The 17,270-nt window shown below is 48.3% G+C and overlaps 1 protein-coding gene across 1 annotated transcript in view; it reads right to left on the bottom strand.

The window, feature by feature from the left end:
- ITFG2 (integrin alpha FG-GAP repeat containing 2) overlaps positions 1 to 17,270 on the bottom strand; it is a 63,278-nt gene that overhangs the window by 16,364 nt on the left and 29,644 nt on the right. Inside the window, exons 7-9 of the mRNA XM_069763957.1 lie at positions 10,413 to 10,507; positions 5,727 to 5,780; positions 3,312 to 3,403 (exon numbers count right to left, since the gene is read on the bottom strand). Coding sequence (XP_069620058.1) covers positions 3,312 to 3,403; positions 5,727 to 5,780; positions 10,413 to 10,507 — 241 coding nt within the window. The remainder of the gene's footprint in view (positions 1 to 3,311; positions 3,404 to 5,726; positions 5,781 to 10,412; positions 10,508 to 17,270) is intronic.

Genomic DNA, 17,270 nt, shown 5'->3' with positions numbered 1-17,270 from the left:
CATTAGTATTTTCAGCCATGGCCGATGATATTGCAGCATCGGCCATGGCTGGATTGTAATATTTCACCAGTTATAATAGGTGAAATATTACAAATCGCTCTAATTGGCAGTTTCACTTTCAACAGCCAATCAGAGCGATCGTAGCCACGGGGGGGTGAAGCCACCCCCCCTGGGCTAAACTACCACTCCCCCTGTCCCTGCAGATCGGGTGAAATGGGAGTTAACCCTTTCACCCGATCTGCAGGGACGCGATCTTTCCATGACGCCACATAGGCGTCATGGGCCGGCTTGGCACCGACTTTCATGACGCCTACGTGGCGTCAAAGGTCGGGAAGGGGTTAAGTAAATCAGGTGATGTGCATCTCTGTAATGAGGAGGGGTGTTGTCTAATGACATCAAAACCCTATATAAGGTGTGCTTAATTGGGCAGCACGGTGGCTCAGTGGTTAGCACTGCAGCCTTGCAGCGCAGGGGTCCTGGGTTCTAATCCCACCCAGGACAATATCTGCAAAGAGTTTGTATGTTCTCTCCGTGTTTGCGTGGGTTTCCTCCGGGCACTCCGGTTTCCTCCCACGTTCCAAAAACATACTGATAGGGATTCTAGATTGTGAGCCCCATCGGGGACAGTGATAATGTGTGCAAAACTGTAAAGCGCTGCGGAATATGTTAGCGCTATATAAAAAAATAAAGATTATTATAATTATTAGGTAACTTCCTTTCCTTTGGTAAAATGCGTCAGAGAGATTTGACGGGCTCTGAAAAGTCCAAAATTGTGAGAGGTCTTGCAGAGGGATCAGCAGTCTTGAAATTGCCAAACTTTTGAAACGTGATCACCGAAGCGTTTCATGGCAAATAGCTAACAGGGTTGCAAGAAGCGTGTTGGGCGAAAAAGGCGCAAAATAACTGCCCATGAATTGAGGAAAATCAAGCGTGAAGCTGCCAAGATGCCATTTGCCAACAGTTTTGCCATATTTCAGAGCTGCAACGTTACTGGAGTAACAAAAAGCACAAGGTGTGCGATACTCCGGGACATGGCCAAGGTAAGGAAGGCTGAAAAACGACCACCTGTGAACAAGAAACATAAGATAAAACGTCAAGACTGGGCCAAGAAATATCTTAAGCCTGACTTTTCAAAGGTTTTATGGACTGATGAAATTAGAGTGACTCTTGATGGGCCAGAGGCTAGATCAGTAAAGGGCAGAGAGCTCCACTCAGACACCAGCAAGGTGGAGGTGGGGTACTGGTATGGGCTGGTATCATTAAAGATGAACTTGTGGGACCTTTTCGGGTTGAGGATGGAGTGAAGCTCAACTCCCAGACCTACTGCCAGTTTCTGGAAGACAACTTATTCAAGCAGTGGTACAGGAAGAAGTTGGTATCGTTCAAAACAAACATGATTTTCATGCAGGACAATGCTCCATCACATGCCTCCAACTACTCCACAGAGTGGCTGGCCAGTAAAGGTCTCAAAGAAGAAAAAATAATGACATGGCCCTTTGTTCACCTGATCTGAACCCCATAGAGAACCTGTGGTCCCTCATAAAATGTGAGATCTACAGGGAGGGAAAACAGTTTGCATCTCGGCTTCGGGAAAATGGCCGCCGCGATCTCCATCTGCACACGTGCGGCATCCCACGGCCATTTTCCTGAAGCCCCGTGCAGCAGAGCACTCCATCTGCGCACACGCGGCCTCAGGTAGATGGCCGCCCCCACCGATGACAAGGGTAATAGCGCAGATCGTGCGCTTTTTCTTCACCTGCGCGCAGTGGATTCGGCACTTGGACATGCGCACACCACTACGCCACCAACGGAAAGCTGGGGAAGAAACAGCGATGTCACCACGCCCACCTGACCTGACCAGCCTGATTGACAGGCGAAAACGGCGACTTTGGTAATGTATTTCTCAGCATAGGTGGGGAATCGGGGTACACTACATACACTATAGTAACGCACAGCGCAGGCCCTACTTAACAGTATTTTTATCTCAATCTGAAAAAACGGGGGTGACAGGTTCCCTTTAATTTATCTTTTTCTCCCACTAAAATGTTGCAGTGTATTATATCTATATATACATAATCGTCTAAGGGGCACTTCCGTCTGTCTGTCACGGAAATACTGGGTCAATCAGCGATGGCCACAGCCCGGCCGAGAATTAGTCCCTCCCTACTTCCGTCCAGTCAGTGCCCGGCGCCCGCTCCATACTCCCCTCCAGTCAGCGCTCACACAGGGTTAATGGCAGCGTTAACGGACCGTGTTATGCTGCGGTGTAACGCACTCAGTTAACGCTGCTATTAACCCTGTGTTACCAACTTTTTACTATTGATGCTGCCTATGCAGCATCAATAGTAAAAAAAAATCTAATGTTAAAAATAATAAAAAAACAGAAAACCTGCTATTCTCACCTTCTGTCGTTCGCCGATGCATGCGCAGCTGCCGCCAGCTTCCGTTCTCAGAGATGCATTGCGAAATTACCCAGAAGACTTAGCGGTCTCGCAATGCAGCTCTGGGAACGAAAGTCGCACGTGCATCGGGACAGCTTCGCTGGACACCGGAGGGTAAGTATATAACTATTTTTTATTTTAATTATTTTTTTAACAGGGATATGGTGTCCACACTGCTATATACTACGTGGGCTGTGTTATATACTGCGTGGCCACTGTTATATACTGCGCAGCCTATGCTATGTTATATACTACATGGCTGTGTTATATACTGCGTGGCTGCTATATACTACATAGCTCCTATATACTACGTGGCTTGTGCTATATACTATGTGGCTGATATATACATACATACATATTCTAGAATACCCGATGCGTTAGAATTGGGCCACCATCTAGTTAAAATTAAAGTATTTAACTATGGCATGGCAGGCCTTTGGTACCCCACAACATTTGATACTGTGGGGGTGACTGGGTACAAGCAAAATCTATTGTTTTAACCCTATTAAATGCATAGCCAATTTCCATCTTTGCATTTTCAGTTTTTCCTCCCCTTGTTCAAAGACATTTTTTTTTCGGTCCACAGACGTATGAGGGTTTGTTTATGGCGGGTTAAGTTATACTTTTGAATTACACCGTTGATTTTACCATACAGTGTGCTGGAAAATGGCAAATTCCAAGTTCGGTTAAACTAGGGGGTGGGGGGTGGGAATAAAAAAAAAAATTTGCACTTCTGGCTTTGATTTTTGGTAATTGTTTTAAAGGTGCACACTGAGGTGTAAATCGTGAAAATAGTGAATCTTAATTGTGGACAGGAACATATCATTTTGTAAAGAACATTTTGGTGGTGCAAAATAGGCACAGTCTCACCGTCACATCAAGCTTCTCCAAAGCAAAGAGTTGATGATCAACCTGAACTGACCATAACAGCCTGTCAGATCCCTGCATGAGCTTTAGCGTACCTACAAATGCAATGGAAAAACAAAGGTCAGGAAAAATTGCAACATAGACCCAACTGACCAGGTTTTTCAAATATACAGCCAAATTACTGCTCCAAGTAAGAACGGTGAGTTTTGATTGTTGGAATATCCAAAATGAAGTACCTGTTTGTCATTGCTTGGGTTACTGTTGAGGGGGCTCAGGTGATCAGCTCTGTCCACACACGGTAGATGTAACATAGCAGGCATCTACTGTAACAGATGCACCCTGAGCCAAGCGCCGATCACAGTTTACAATTTAGATGCCAAAGTCAAGCTCATTTAAATAGAGTGGTTGCTGGTGCGGACAGGCATCTCATCCTATTGGCAACCTGGTGTGTGTGCACCTCCTCCTATTGGCACCATGGTGTGTGTGCGCGCCGCCTCCTCCTATTGGCACCATGGTGTGTGTGCGCCTCCTCCTCCTATTGGCATCATGGTGCGTGCGTGCCTCCTCCTATTGCTACCATGGTGTGTGAGCACCTCCTCCTCCTATTGGCATCATGGTGTGTGCGCGCCGCCTCCTCCTATTGGCACCATGGTGTGTGTCCTTGCCTCCTCCTATTGGCACCATGGTGCGTGCGCGCCTCCTCCTATTGCTACCATGGTGTGAGTGCCTCCTCCTCCTCCTATTGGCACCATGGTGTGTGTGCGCGCACCTCTTCCTCCTATTGGCACCATGGTGTGTGTGCACCTCCTCCTCCTATTGACACCATGGTGTGTGTGCGCCTCCTCCTCCTATTGGCATCATGGTGCGTGCGCTCCTCTTATTGCTACCATGGTGTGTGAGCACCTCCTCCTATTGGCATCATGGTGTGTGTGCGTGCCTCCTCCTATTGGCACCATGGTGCGTGCACGCCTCCTCCTATTGCTACCATGGTGTGAGCTCCTCCTCCTATTGGCACCATGGTGTGTGAGCGCCGCCTCCTCCTCCTATTGGCACCATGGTGTGTATGCGCACACCTCCTCCTATTGGCACCATGGTGTGTGAGCGCACACCTCCTCCTCCTATTGGCATCATGGTGTGTGTGCCTCCTCCTCCTCCTATTAGCATCATGGTGCGTGCGCGCCTCCTCCTATTGCTACCATGGTGTGTGAGCACCTCCTCTTCCTATTGGCATCATGGTGTGTGTGCGTGCCTCCTCCTATTGGCACCATGGTGCGTGCGCGCCTCCTCCTATTGCTACCATGATGTGAGCGCCGCCTCCTCCTCCTATTGGCACCATGGTGTGTATGCGCACACCTCCTCCTATTGGCACCATGGTGTGTGAGCGCACACCTCCTCCTCTTATTGGCACCATGGTGTGTGTGCACCTCCTCCTCCTATTGGCATCATGGTGTGTGTGGGCCTCCTCCTATTGGCACCATGGTGTGTGAGCGCACACCTCCTCCTCTTATTGGCACCATGGTGTGTGTGCACCTCCTCCTCCTATTGGCACCATGGTGTGTGTGCATGCCTCTTCCTCCTATTGGCACCATGGTGTGTGCGCACACCTCCTTAATCATTCCCCTGTGAATCAATCGCTGGGCACCATTGGGTTACTGTGGCAGCCAGGGACCTGCTAAAGAACCCAAGCGGCTGCCATGTCGTTACCCCTGTGAAGAGCAGTCCAGGTTGAGTTTCACAGGAGACTTCGATTTACACTATATAATACAATACTCTGGTACTGCAGTATATAATATATGTGATCAAACAATCACAGATTCATGTTCCATAAGGGAACTAAACAAGAAGGTTTAAAAAGGAAGGTTCAACAAATATAACTTTTAATATGGACTCAAATTTGAACAATGGTTGGCATTATGATTGTTCAACCGGTGACATACTGTGAAGGGGACTGGCCACTGTCTTATTTTACACGTGTGCGGAGGACATGATTTTGTGTACCCTCACTGTAAATGTGACAAGTCTGGGTCTTGCTCCTGTTACCGCAGCTTTCATCACTGACTGCCCAGCTCTCCTGTCCATGTAATGGCTGCTGATGGAGGAGCATGTGACCAGACCTGTCCGTCAGCCTACTCAATAGAAAAGGAGCTTCCCTGTGTGAGGGCGCAAGCTCCTCTAGCAGCAGCAGCCATGTAATGGACAAGAGACTGTGCAGTCGGTGAGGAAGGCTGCAGTATCAAGTCCAGGAGGAGGACCTGTGATTCTTATATGGCAGTAAGTGCACACAACACAGGTCCTCAACAACTCTGGTAAAATAAAGCTAAGGTGGCCATGTCATCTAATCTGTATGTGGCCTTTGCTTTACAAAAAAAAGTAATCCAAACAGGACAACTACTTTAGTAATAAAGGAAAAACACTTACCATCAAGGGTGCAAAGTGCAAACAGACCAGGTTCCCGGCTTCCAACATCAGGCCCTAAAATACAAATTTAATTTGGAATATATAAAACATATTCCTGTTATTTTAGGCTTTCTGCACATTTAAGTTGTGTTCATATTATATAAATCATGTATTCCAGTAGCCAATTCTACAATATTCCATTAAACAGGTTATCTTGGCTTCAAATCTATGGCATTACATGTTCAGAGGAAACGGTATCAACCCCGAGGCCAGCTCCAGAACAGTTCTACAAGGCAGCATGTATATGTGTATTGCCATGGAGTAGTAATGGCTGTCAAGGACTGTGGGCGCACGTTACAGAGGACTTGCCAGCTCCCCCGACAGGCCACTTATCTCTGTATTCCTTATATCGGTCTGGCGCATCACTTCATAGAACTCTGCAGAGGCGTTACCATTCCCCTTGTCAATAGCGTGAATCCCTAGTGTGGCCCGATGAGCGTAGGTCCATATCATTAGTACGCCAACAGTAGGTGCCGGCCACCCAACTGTTTACACAGGGCAATATACAGCCAATGACAATGGGTTTTAGGAGCAATGGCGACCACTGCTTACACAAACCGATAATTGGGAATGAGCAATCTTATCAGCCGGTCCAATTGGACCCTTGGCAAAACGTGTCCCAAAATGTGGCCAGCCCCTTTAAAGTCTACAAAGAGATGAGTCGAGCTGTGAAAGTGGAGATGTGGCATGTGTTTTTCTGTAACCTGCATAATCCTAAACTTATCTTTATGCAGTCATTGTTGCCACACTGCTTACTGAGAGGGGGTCAGCACGGTAGGTGGGTGTCCCAAAGATATTGCTGTTCCATTTATTTATTTTTAAAGGGGGTTACCCACTTTTGGGGGACCTTTTTTTTTTTTCTTTAATTAAATGCATGCAATTGTGTTATTAACAAAAAAAATCACTTGGGTTTGCCTTTGGGCTTCATTAAGTTTTTTGCACCGTTGGCATTCTATAGCCTCTTTGTTTCACACCATCTATCCCTGGCTGCAGAATAAGGGAGCGGGGTTGGCCAAGTTATCTTACTAAAAGACATGTTGGGGACATGATCTTGTGGCACTTACGAATGTTCTAGTATTACAGGTTCTCCTCATGCTCTTCATAGTGCGGTCTTTCTCACAGGCAGCACAGCTCTCCTGTCCATAAAGTGGGGGCTAGTGGAGGTACAGACCTCCTGTCCATCAGTCTCCTCCAAATGTAAAACACCTCACATGGGAAACCGGATTTTCATTTGGAGGAGACCAATGGACAGGTCTGCTCACATGCTCCTCCAGCAGCCGCCATTTTATGGACTGGAGAGCTTTAGTCTGAAGTAACAAGAGCAGGCTATATTCAGCAGTACATTGCCTTACCAATATAATAGTAAGCGCCACAATATCATGTCCCCAGCACATCCGAAAGTAAAGATAAAGTTGCTGACCCATTAAGGATGAGATTTGTTTTATTGTGTGGGTGGGAAGGCACAGCCAAGGGCAGCCCAACAAATCTAATCTATACCAGAACGTGGCTTCAGTAATCGCTATCTTATGGGAATACATTTCTGATCACGCTTACGCTGTACTATTTATTGCTTTAGATTACTGATCTGATTGGGAAAGGAGCAGTGGGGTGACAACAAGCCATTAGAACTAACTTTTTCTTCCAGTTTATGGAAGGCATTGAGCAAAGTTAAGAAACCACTGATCAAATATATATATATATATATATATATATATATATATATATATATATATATATATATATATATATATATATATATATATATATATATATATATATATATATATATATATATATATATAAAGAAAAGGGACAGCACAACGCTTGTACTTATCTTCAGGTGCCTGAAAAAGGCTCAGATGGAGCTGAAACGTCGCCCGGCTATGTGGGTTGATTAAACCTTCCACATTTTTTCACTTTAATAATGGAGTGCTGCCTCTTTTTTGAATATCTCTCTCTATATATAATTAACCCTTACCATTCCTTCTCCACAGGAAAAATAACAGCAGTTGAATGTAGGATATGATAAAAGGGTTAACCCTCTTACAGACAGGTGAGGAAAAAAAAAACATATGACATTTTATTACCCAGGGGAAGTGGGAAGAAGTAGTTAATGAGAGCAGGTAATAAGGAGGAGGTAATAAGGCCAGAGAAGACGGCATGCCATGGATGGGAGAGGCATGCCATGGATGGGAAAGGCATTGCTCCATTTTATCTCTCAGCAACTACCTATTGGCTGTTGTTCCTGCAGTTACACATCAGTCTGAGCTGGGCGCTAGCGGGTTAATGCCGGCAGCTTCTGTGCCACCCAGCAGCAGAGCACAGCTCACCTCCCCATAGTTCCCAATGTGCCGCTCTCCCTACACAGCTCATACTCGTGTTGGCGCTGCTCTGCCCCATCACACAGATCTCCTGTCCCTCCTCCCATGACAGAATACACAGCTGGCAGATCAGGTGGTGGATCTGAGGGTAAGTTCACACAGGGCGGTTGTGCTGCATTTTTTGCTGGTCAGAGAGCTGCACTTCCCACGCTGTCAGAAGACAGCAAGGAGCGCTCAGCTGTGATCGGAGGTGTAAACTTCACCTATGATCACTGGTGTCAGCTGATGGGACTACTGCTCCCATCATCTGACAACTACAGCCGCTAATTACAGTGACAGCAGGAGCGGCAGATGGGAGTTTTCATCTGCCGCTCCTGTGTTATAAATAATTCAAAAAAGAAAAAACGAAAAAAAAGTAAACGGCATGAGGTCCCCCAATGTTTGACAACCAGCCTTGCTAAAGCTCACAGCTGGGGGCTGGTATTCTCAAGCTGGTAAGGAGCCATTGATATAAATCCTAAAAATAGCAGACCGCAGCTGCCCAGAAAAGGCACATCTATTATTCTATCTACAGGAAGTTGTTTTTTTTCTGTGTGCACTCAACTTTATTGGCATGCACAAAGAGAAAAAAAAAAAAACGCACCAAAAATGCGTTTTTGCCGCAGCTTCTTTCCTGCCAAGATGATCAGGTTTTGCTGCAGAAAAAAAACGCAGCAAAAACGCCCTGTGTGAACTTACCCTAAAATCCATTTTTTTGACTCAGACAAAAAATCAGAACCTCACCAACCTCCTCTCTCACGAATGAACGAATTACTCGCTGTCACGGATCGCTACTCCGTGGTGTCACTTATTCGTCACGTGCCTGCTCTCACACGTGACTTTGGGTTGTGCCTGCAAGGGTTAATCTATCTCCCCACTCTGTCCAGCATTCAACCTCTGTCCTATGCTGTAATGGGAGCATAAATCACACACCGATCCAGGCCACACACCCGCTCATACACGCTGCCACCACTCACCGAATACACGGGCGATGAGTCCCAGAAATAACTAATCAAAATATGTTTATCACTCATAAGGCTCACACACCTCTAGGCTATGGATTCTTTAGAACATTCAAGGTTCAACTTATTAAAGTTTATACTTTAATAGAAAAAGGTTAAATGCTTACAAGAAAAGGTATAAAAATATGATAATAAAAAGACATACAACTTATGCAAAACAGTATAAAGAGGAGGAAACTTACAGAAATCATCTAACTTGTAGTCTGCTTTCTGCTCCCTGAGGGGGGGGGGGGGGTGAATGTAGTTGTGGAACACATCAGCTTTTCAGGCTGCCCTCATCATGTGAACACCATTCTCTGTCTGCAGCCTAAATTTATAACTTTGGTCTGAGGTCAGGTTTCTAGACCGGCCCCTCAGGCCAATATCATAACTGCTGCCTGTTTGATTGGGCCACGGCCGCGTTACTAATGAATATATATTCTTTTCCTCTGGAGACATGTGTGAAATGGTTCCCAGGGATACCTTCCCTCAAGCAGCATTTAGCATCTTCCCTCCAAGACCTCAGAGGTGTCAAGTGTTCCTTTGTTCTTGGCTCTAGCCAGACCCCCTGGTGAGATATGGAGACAGAATTCCTACTCTTCCCAAGGAAGTACATATTAATACCTAGGTGCCACTGGCCTTCAGGACAGATGCTACATTATCACTAGACATGTCAGAGGTCACTACACACATATAGATATATATAATATATATACACATATTCCACCACACTCGCCAATCTCTATTTTATACATGTCTAAAGTGCCCTTTAAAAGGGAATATCTCAGCAGGTTTTTGCTACCCCATCAGAAAACAGCATGATGTAGAGGCAGAGACACTGATTCTAGTGATGTATCACTCACTTTACTGGTTACTACAGTTCTGATAAAATCACTGGTTTATCCGATACTGATCTACTAGTTATATGAATGCTGAGCTCAGTATAACGTCTCCTACATCACTTCTGTCTGTGTACACTGTGCATAGGCAGAAAATGGCCAATCCGTGGAGGGGGTGGGGTTATACAGAGCTCATGAATATGGAAGACTACCTGGCAGGTTCACTAGTCCTCTACTGATAATCTCCTGCTGATAACAGTGATTTTATCAAATCTGCAGCAAGAAGCTCAGTAAGTGACATATGCTGCACTCAGATTAGATGGCAAAAATCTAGTGACAGACTGAGTGCTAAAAATTTCTGTACAGTTACACAGTCAAGGCTTGGTTCGGACTTAAAAAAAAATAGCCTTCAAATTACTGACCCCAACTACCCCTGCAAATTAATACCTTGCTTGATGTTTCCCATCAGGTGTGTAGAAACATTTTTATTATGTATTCGGCCAGAAGTTTGATGAAGGATGACATCTCGAGCAGAAGTCTCCCTGTGTAATGTAAAAGGTTCAGTTTAGAGCATGTCAAATATTTTACCATAATAAAACTACTCAACTGGATCCATATCCACAGTAAATATGGTCTGGCAACAGGATTCTCCAGGTCAGTAAGATTACACAGATACCAAATATGCTGTTTTTATTTTTTTTTGTAGCAAAATGAATGGAAGAGATCAGCTACAGAGAGAATATAACTTCATTTTTCCCTGTAGCTGCTGCTACAGCAAGCCAGCCTGGCAATATTTAATCATTTACATGGAGATTGCTACTACATAAAGTTGTGTGATGAGCCACTTAGCCTTAGCCTGTTGGGAGAAGTTGATCTTGGACGATGTTCAGATCCCATTCTTTATTGATGCCAGTGATCTTAGGCAAAATTATGAGAGAGCCCACTCCTCAGGACAAAATAGGGATTTTTGTGTACTCACCGGGGGGAAACACAGGACCGTGGGTGTATGCTGCTGCCACTAGGAGGCTGACACTAAGTAAATACAAAAAGGGTTAGCTCCTCCTCTGCAGTATATACCGCCCACTGGCTCCGGATAATACCAGTTCGTAGCAAAGCAGTAGGAGATTAACAAGATTTAACCGTAGGAACAACATGTCAAAGACTAAAACACTCATCATAGGCAACAAGCCAAAAACAAGGGTGGGTGCTGTGTCCCCCAATGAGTGGCTCGGAGAAAAGGATTTTACAGTGAGTACACCAAAATCCCTATTTCTCCATTGCCAAATTGGGGGACATAGGACCGTGGGACGTCCAAAAGCAGTACCCGGGTGGGAAACAACAACCCAACAGTGTAAACTTATGGCACCTTCTGTCTACAGGTGCGCTACCGCTGCCTGCAGAATACGCCTACCCAGGCTTGCATCTGAGGATGCCAGAGTATGGACATTGTAATGCTTTGAAAAGGTGTGCAGGCTAGACCAGGTCGCAGCTTTGCAAACCTGCTCTGCAGACGCCTGATTCTGAATGGCCGAGGAAGCACCCACCGACCGAGTGGAGTGTGTCCTGAGGCCCGCAGGGATAGGCTTGCCTCTGACGCGGTAAGCCTCTTGAATGGTCGACCGAATCCATCTGGAGATTGTCGACTTAGAAGCAGCCAGTCCCTTCTGGTGTTCCGCCGGGAGCACGAACAGAGCATCCGTCTGACGAAAAGATGCCGTCCTGGACACGAACTTCCTGAGAGCTCTGACAAGATCCAAGGAGTGAAGAGCCTTCTCCACGCGGTACGTTGGAGTAGGGCAAAGAGATGGAAGTACGATATCCTCACTGAGGTGGAAGGAAGACACCACCTTCGGGAGGAAAGTAGGGAACGGTCTGAGGACCACCTTGTCTCGGTGGAACGTAAGGAACGGCATCCGACAGGAATGAGCAGCCAACTCCAAGACTCGTCTGATCGAGGTAATAGCGACGAGAAAGGTCACCTTCCATGAAAGAGATAAAAGGGATGTACTGCAACGGCTCGAAGGGAGATTCCCGCAGGACACCCAGGACCAGATTAAAGTCCCAAGCCTCTAGAGGCGCTTTGTAGGGAGGTGCCACGTGAGAGACTCCTTGAAAGAACGTTCTGACCTGAGGTTTGGAGACAATTTTTCGTTGAAAAAGAACTGACAAGGCCGAGACCTGCCCTTTAAGGGAACTCGGCGAAAGCCCCAAGTCCAGACAGGATTGGAAGAAATCCAGGATGGTAGGGATGTTGAAAACCATCAGAGGGCGACCTCTGCTTCTGCACCAATCAAAGAAGATCCTGCAGGTCCGATGGTAGATGTGTGATGACACCAGCTTTCAGGCATTGATCATGGTGGAAACTACCTCAAGGGAAAAACCTGCTTGAGTCAGAACCCAGGATTCAACAGCCATGCAGCCAAACACAGGGCCCCTGAGTTCTGGTGGTAGATCGGGCCCTGAGAAAGTAGATCTGGACGATCTGGTAGGCCCAAGGAACATCTGCGATGAGCTGGACCAGCTCTGCATACCACGCCGTGCGAGGCCAATCCGGAGCGATGAGAATAACCGGGACACCCTCTGCTCTGATTTTCATGATGACTCTGGGAAGCAGAGGCAGGGGGAGAAACAGGTAAGGGAGGCGAAACTGACTCCAAGGAAGGATTAGCGCGTCCGCCCCGATCGCTCTGGGGTCCCGGGACCGGGCCACAAATTGAAGTACCTTGGCATTGAAGCAGGAAGCCATCAAGTCTATGTCCGAAGTACCCCAACGAAGGCAAATCTGTTGGAATATGCCCTGATGGAGAGACCACTCTCCTGAGGCAAGACCTTGCCGGCTGAGGAAATACACGGCCCAATTCTCCACTCCTGGGATGTGAACGGCCGATATAACAGAGTGGTTGTTTTCAGCCCAGCGAAGGATGTGCTCTACCTCGCACATTGCAGTTCTGCTGCGAGTTCCCCCCTTGATGGTTTATATAAGCCACAGCCGTGGCATTGTCCGACTGGATACGGATGGGGCGGCCTGCTAGGAGATGATGGAACTGCTTTAGGGACAGCCGAATCGGACGTATCTCCAGGATATTGATGGGAAGATGAGACTCGTGATGAGTCCAGGTTCCCTGCGCAGTGTTATGGCAAAAGACCGCACCCCAGCCTAGGAGGCTGGCATCGGTAGTGACAACCAGCCAATGGACTGGGAGGAAGGACCTCCCTTGGAGGAGAGAGGATCGGAGTATCCACCATTGGAGTGTCTGCTTGACCCGAGGAGGGAGGGAGGGAGGGAGGGAGGGAGGGAGGGAGGGAGGGAGGGAGGGAGGGGGAGAGGGAGAGGGAGAGGGAGAGGGAGAGGGAGAGGGAGAGGGAGAGGGAGAGGGAGAGGGAGAGGGAGAGGGAGAGGGAGAGGGAGAGGGAGAGGGAGAGGGAGAGGGAGAGGGAGAGGGAGAGGGAGAGGGAGAGGGAGAGGGAGAGGGAGAGGGAGAGAGAGAGAGAGAGAGAGAGAGAGAGAGAGAACAGTCGGTCGAGGGAAAATGGACTCCCGTCCCATGCATCCAGCAGAGCGTGCTGGAGGGGACGGAGGTGTAGTTGCGCAAATGGAATCGCGGCCACAATCTTCCCGAGAATCCTCATGCCGAAACGGATGGAACAGGGGGACGGCTGAAGAAGTTTTCAGACTCCCTGTTGAAGAGCCAGGACCTTGTCCCGAGGAAGAAGCAAACAGAGAAAGGAGAAAAAAAGCCATCACACCGTTTCTATGAAGAGCACGGAATTTGATCCTGATGAGACCTGAGGAATAGAAAAAAAGGGCACGATGTTCCAGCTCAGTCTTGGTAAAATAAAACAAACTTTAATGAAAATGTTTAAAATACAGAATGCAAAAATGCTCCTCAGACAACACCATGACCCCAGTGAGTAAAGCAACGCATTTCGACCGTGCTGCGGTCTTTGTCAAAGCTTTTTTTCTATTCCTCATGTCTCAGAGAAAGAAGCACCAACCCTAGGGAGGTGTCCAGGGTCATGCCCATGAAAGAGATCCGTTGAGCTGGAACAGGAGATGACTTTTTGAAATTGACCAACCAGCTGAGAATGAGTATCTAAGGAAATGCGAATGCACCCGTCGCAGGCTTGGAAAGATAGGGCTTTGACCAGTGAGTCGTCTAGATAGGGAAGCACGACTAGACCCCGAGAATGCAGAATGGCCATGACAGCCGCCATGACCTTTGTGAAAACTCTGGGGGCGGTGGAGAGTCCGAAAGGCAAGGCCGTGAACTGAAAATGTTCCTCTCCGACGGCGAAGCGAAGAAACCTTTGATGAGGTAGGAAGATTGGGATGTGGAGGTACGCATCCCGGATGTCGATGGATGCTAAGAATTCGCCGTGTTCCATCGAGGCAATGACTGAACGGAGAGATTCCATCCTGAAATGACGGACTTTGACAAATCTGTTCAAGAGCTTTAGGTCCAGGATGGGCCATACTGTTCCATCCTTTTTGGGGACCATAAACAGATTTGAATAAAAACCGCAGAACCTTTTGTCCTCTGGGACAGGGACAATCACTCCGTCTTGTCGGAGCGACTGAATGGCCTGGGAAAAAGCTCGAGCGCGCATTCCCGCTTCGGGAGGGTGGGAAGTGAAAAACCGGGTTGGAGGGGGAGAGGAAAAATCGATTTTATAACCGGAGGACACCAGATCCACTCGTCGTGAACGACTGCGAGCCAGGCATGACGAAACAAAAGAAGGCGTCCGCCTACTTTGCTGGTGTCGTTCGGACGAGATTGCGAGTCATTTAGAAGATGGTTGGGGTCTGGATCCCCTGGACCTAGACTGTGTGGAGTGGCTCCTCCAGGCATGGTTGGGCCTGTATGAAGCCTGAGGGCTTTTGTCTCTGCTGGCGCGGTGCCCCGAACCAGGGGAACTGGCTGAGGAGTGCCATGCATGAGTTCCACGAAAGGGCCAAAAACGAGCCTGCGGCTGTCGTCAGAACGGTTGCCTGAATCTCTGCTGGGGGAGGGAAGTACTTTTTCCCCCGTAGCATCTGAAATCAGTTAGTCCAGCTTTTCGCCAAATAGACGGCCAGAGAGATAAGGCAGAGACGTGAGGTACTTTTTAGATACGGAGTCCACTCGCTAGTTCCTCAGGCATAGCGATCTCCTAATCGCTACAGCGTTAGAAGCTGTAATGCAGAGCAGTTCGCCGCGTCCAGGGAAGCGTTTACTAAGCAATTGCCCGCCAGGGAAATTTGATTTGCTAGCTCCACTATGTCAGTAGGAAGATTGCTGTTCTGTAAGGCTTTATGCAGAGAGTCTGCCCAACAAGTAACGGCTTTGGCTACCCAGGTAGCAGCAAAGGAGGGAAAGAGTGCCGAGCCTGAAGCCTCGAAAGCTGAGCGGGCAAGACTGTCAACTAGGCGATCTGTGGGATCTTTGATAGAAGGATCCATCCGACACGGATAGGACAGTTTTAGAGGACAAACGTGAGACAGGAGGATTCACAGGAGGGGATTCTGTCCACTGTTTGCGGAGATCAGGAGAAAAAGGATATTTGGACTCCAGAGATCTCTGGCCCTGAAAGCGTTTGTCTGGACGCTTCCTATGTCGATGGACTATGTCCTGGAACTCCGGGTGATTGGCAAACACCCTGTGAGTACGTTTGGTCCTTTTGAAAGACACCGAATTATCCGTACTGGAGGTCGCCGGGTTCCTCATCAACCTCAAGGGACTGGTTGACGGCCTTGATGAGACTATCTATAGTGCTCTGATAACCTGGCGACTCCAGATCTAGAGGCCCATCAGACTCAGGATCAGAGTCATGGTCAGAAGAGGTGCCTGGGAAGCGAAAGCGGGAAGCAGAGCTAACGGATGCCGAGGCACTGGAGGACCTGGGGGACGAGCTACGGACGCGCTTCCTAGATGACCGCTTGTGCTTAGAATGAGAGCGGCCCCTGCAGGCTGAAGATTCCGCAGCCATAGGGGAAACATCCTGAATAGGCGGATTAGTGGTCCTGCTCCTGGTTGGATCCTGGAGGGACTTGATAGCTTTGGTCAAAGAAGCCATAGATTGCGAAAGTGACACAGCCCACTCAGGGGGGCTGGTCACCGCCAGCTCGTTTGCGGCGGGGGGCTCCTGAGCGCATTTAGGGTCACAAGCCTTACAGAGCGGAGCAGTATGCCCGCTTGGTAGCGCAGCCTGACAGGAGGTGCAAGACGTGAAGAACACTGTTTTTGCAGACTTTTTGGGTTTATGCAGAGACATGTTGTCAGTTAACCTCCATGCAGAGCTGTAGGGCACCTGTGCAGCTAGTGAGCGGAGCACTGTGTGCAGGAGTTAGGAGGGCCTGTGTCAGTGTGCAGCGCACCTACCCAGGTCCTGTGTCTGGATGACGCACTGAGACCGGAGAGGATTTGGTGGCGTTCTGAGGGTCCTGAGAGACACCGGGAGCTCTAGGCGTGCATAACCTACTGTACGTCCAAGATGGCCGCTGAGGCGCTTCCCGCAGTGTGCGAGAAGCGCTGAAGCAGTGGGCGGAGCTTAGCGTGTGACGCGGCCTAGCTTAGGCCGAAGGCGGGGACTAAATTAGCAGTGCCCGGCCGCGAAATGCGGCGCGCTCGGGAGTCCCCCCCACCCCCATCAGACTCACCGCTTGTGGTCCTCTTCAGATGAGGTACGAGGGGTGGTGCAGTCAACCTCAATCCACCGCCCTCTTGTTGAGGGGGTGGAGAGGGACTGAGGAGCTCTATGCAGCACCGCTGTTCCACAGTGGTGGTGCAGAGGGAGGGCGGCCGGACTGTGCCCAGGAAAAGTGCCTCTGTGTATCCTAAGGGTTCGCTCCCCTAGGATTTCACAGGGCTAGTTCACGGCCGAACATCCCACGTCGCAGGAAAGGGTACGGGGAGTAAACTCGCCGCGCTCGCCTGTTGATGTTTCGGGGGAGATCGGCCCCCTTAAAAGGGTCCGTCACCCCCTTCATCCTCTTGCGCAAAATTAAAAATAAAATTAAAAAATAAAACGTCTGGAAAAAAATAAATAAATCAGACGCAGTGTGCCTCCTACGGACACTAAGCAAGAACTGGTATGACCCGGAGCCAGTGGGCGGTGTATACTGCAGAGGAGGAGCTAACCTTTTTTTATTTACTTAGTGTCAGCAGCATACACCCATGGTCCTGTGTCCCCCAATGTGGCGATAGAGAAAAGCAATCCTACACATGCTTTACTGTGGGCATGACATAAGACTCATGGTAGTGACCACCTGTTAAACTTCACACAATCATTCTTCCAGTTGTCCCAAGCAGTTTGAAAATATCTTCA

This window comes from Ranitomeya imitator, chromosome 4 (assembly GCF_032444005.1).
Source record: "Ranitomeya imitator isolate aRanImi1 chromosome 4, aRanImi1.pri, whole genome shotgun sequence".
NCBI classification, from domain to species: domain Eukaryota; kingdom Metazoa; phylum Chordata; class Amphibia; order Anura; family Dendrobatidae; genus Ranitomeya; species Ranitomeya imitator.
The sequence above is the reverse complement of the archived record's forward strand: the minus strand, read 5'-3'. Positions and strand labels throughout refer to the sequence as shown.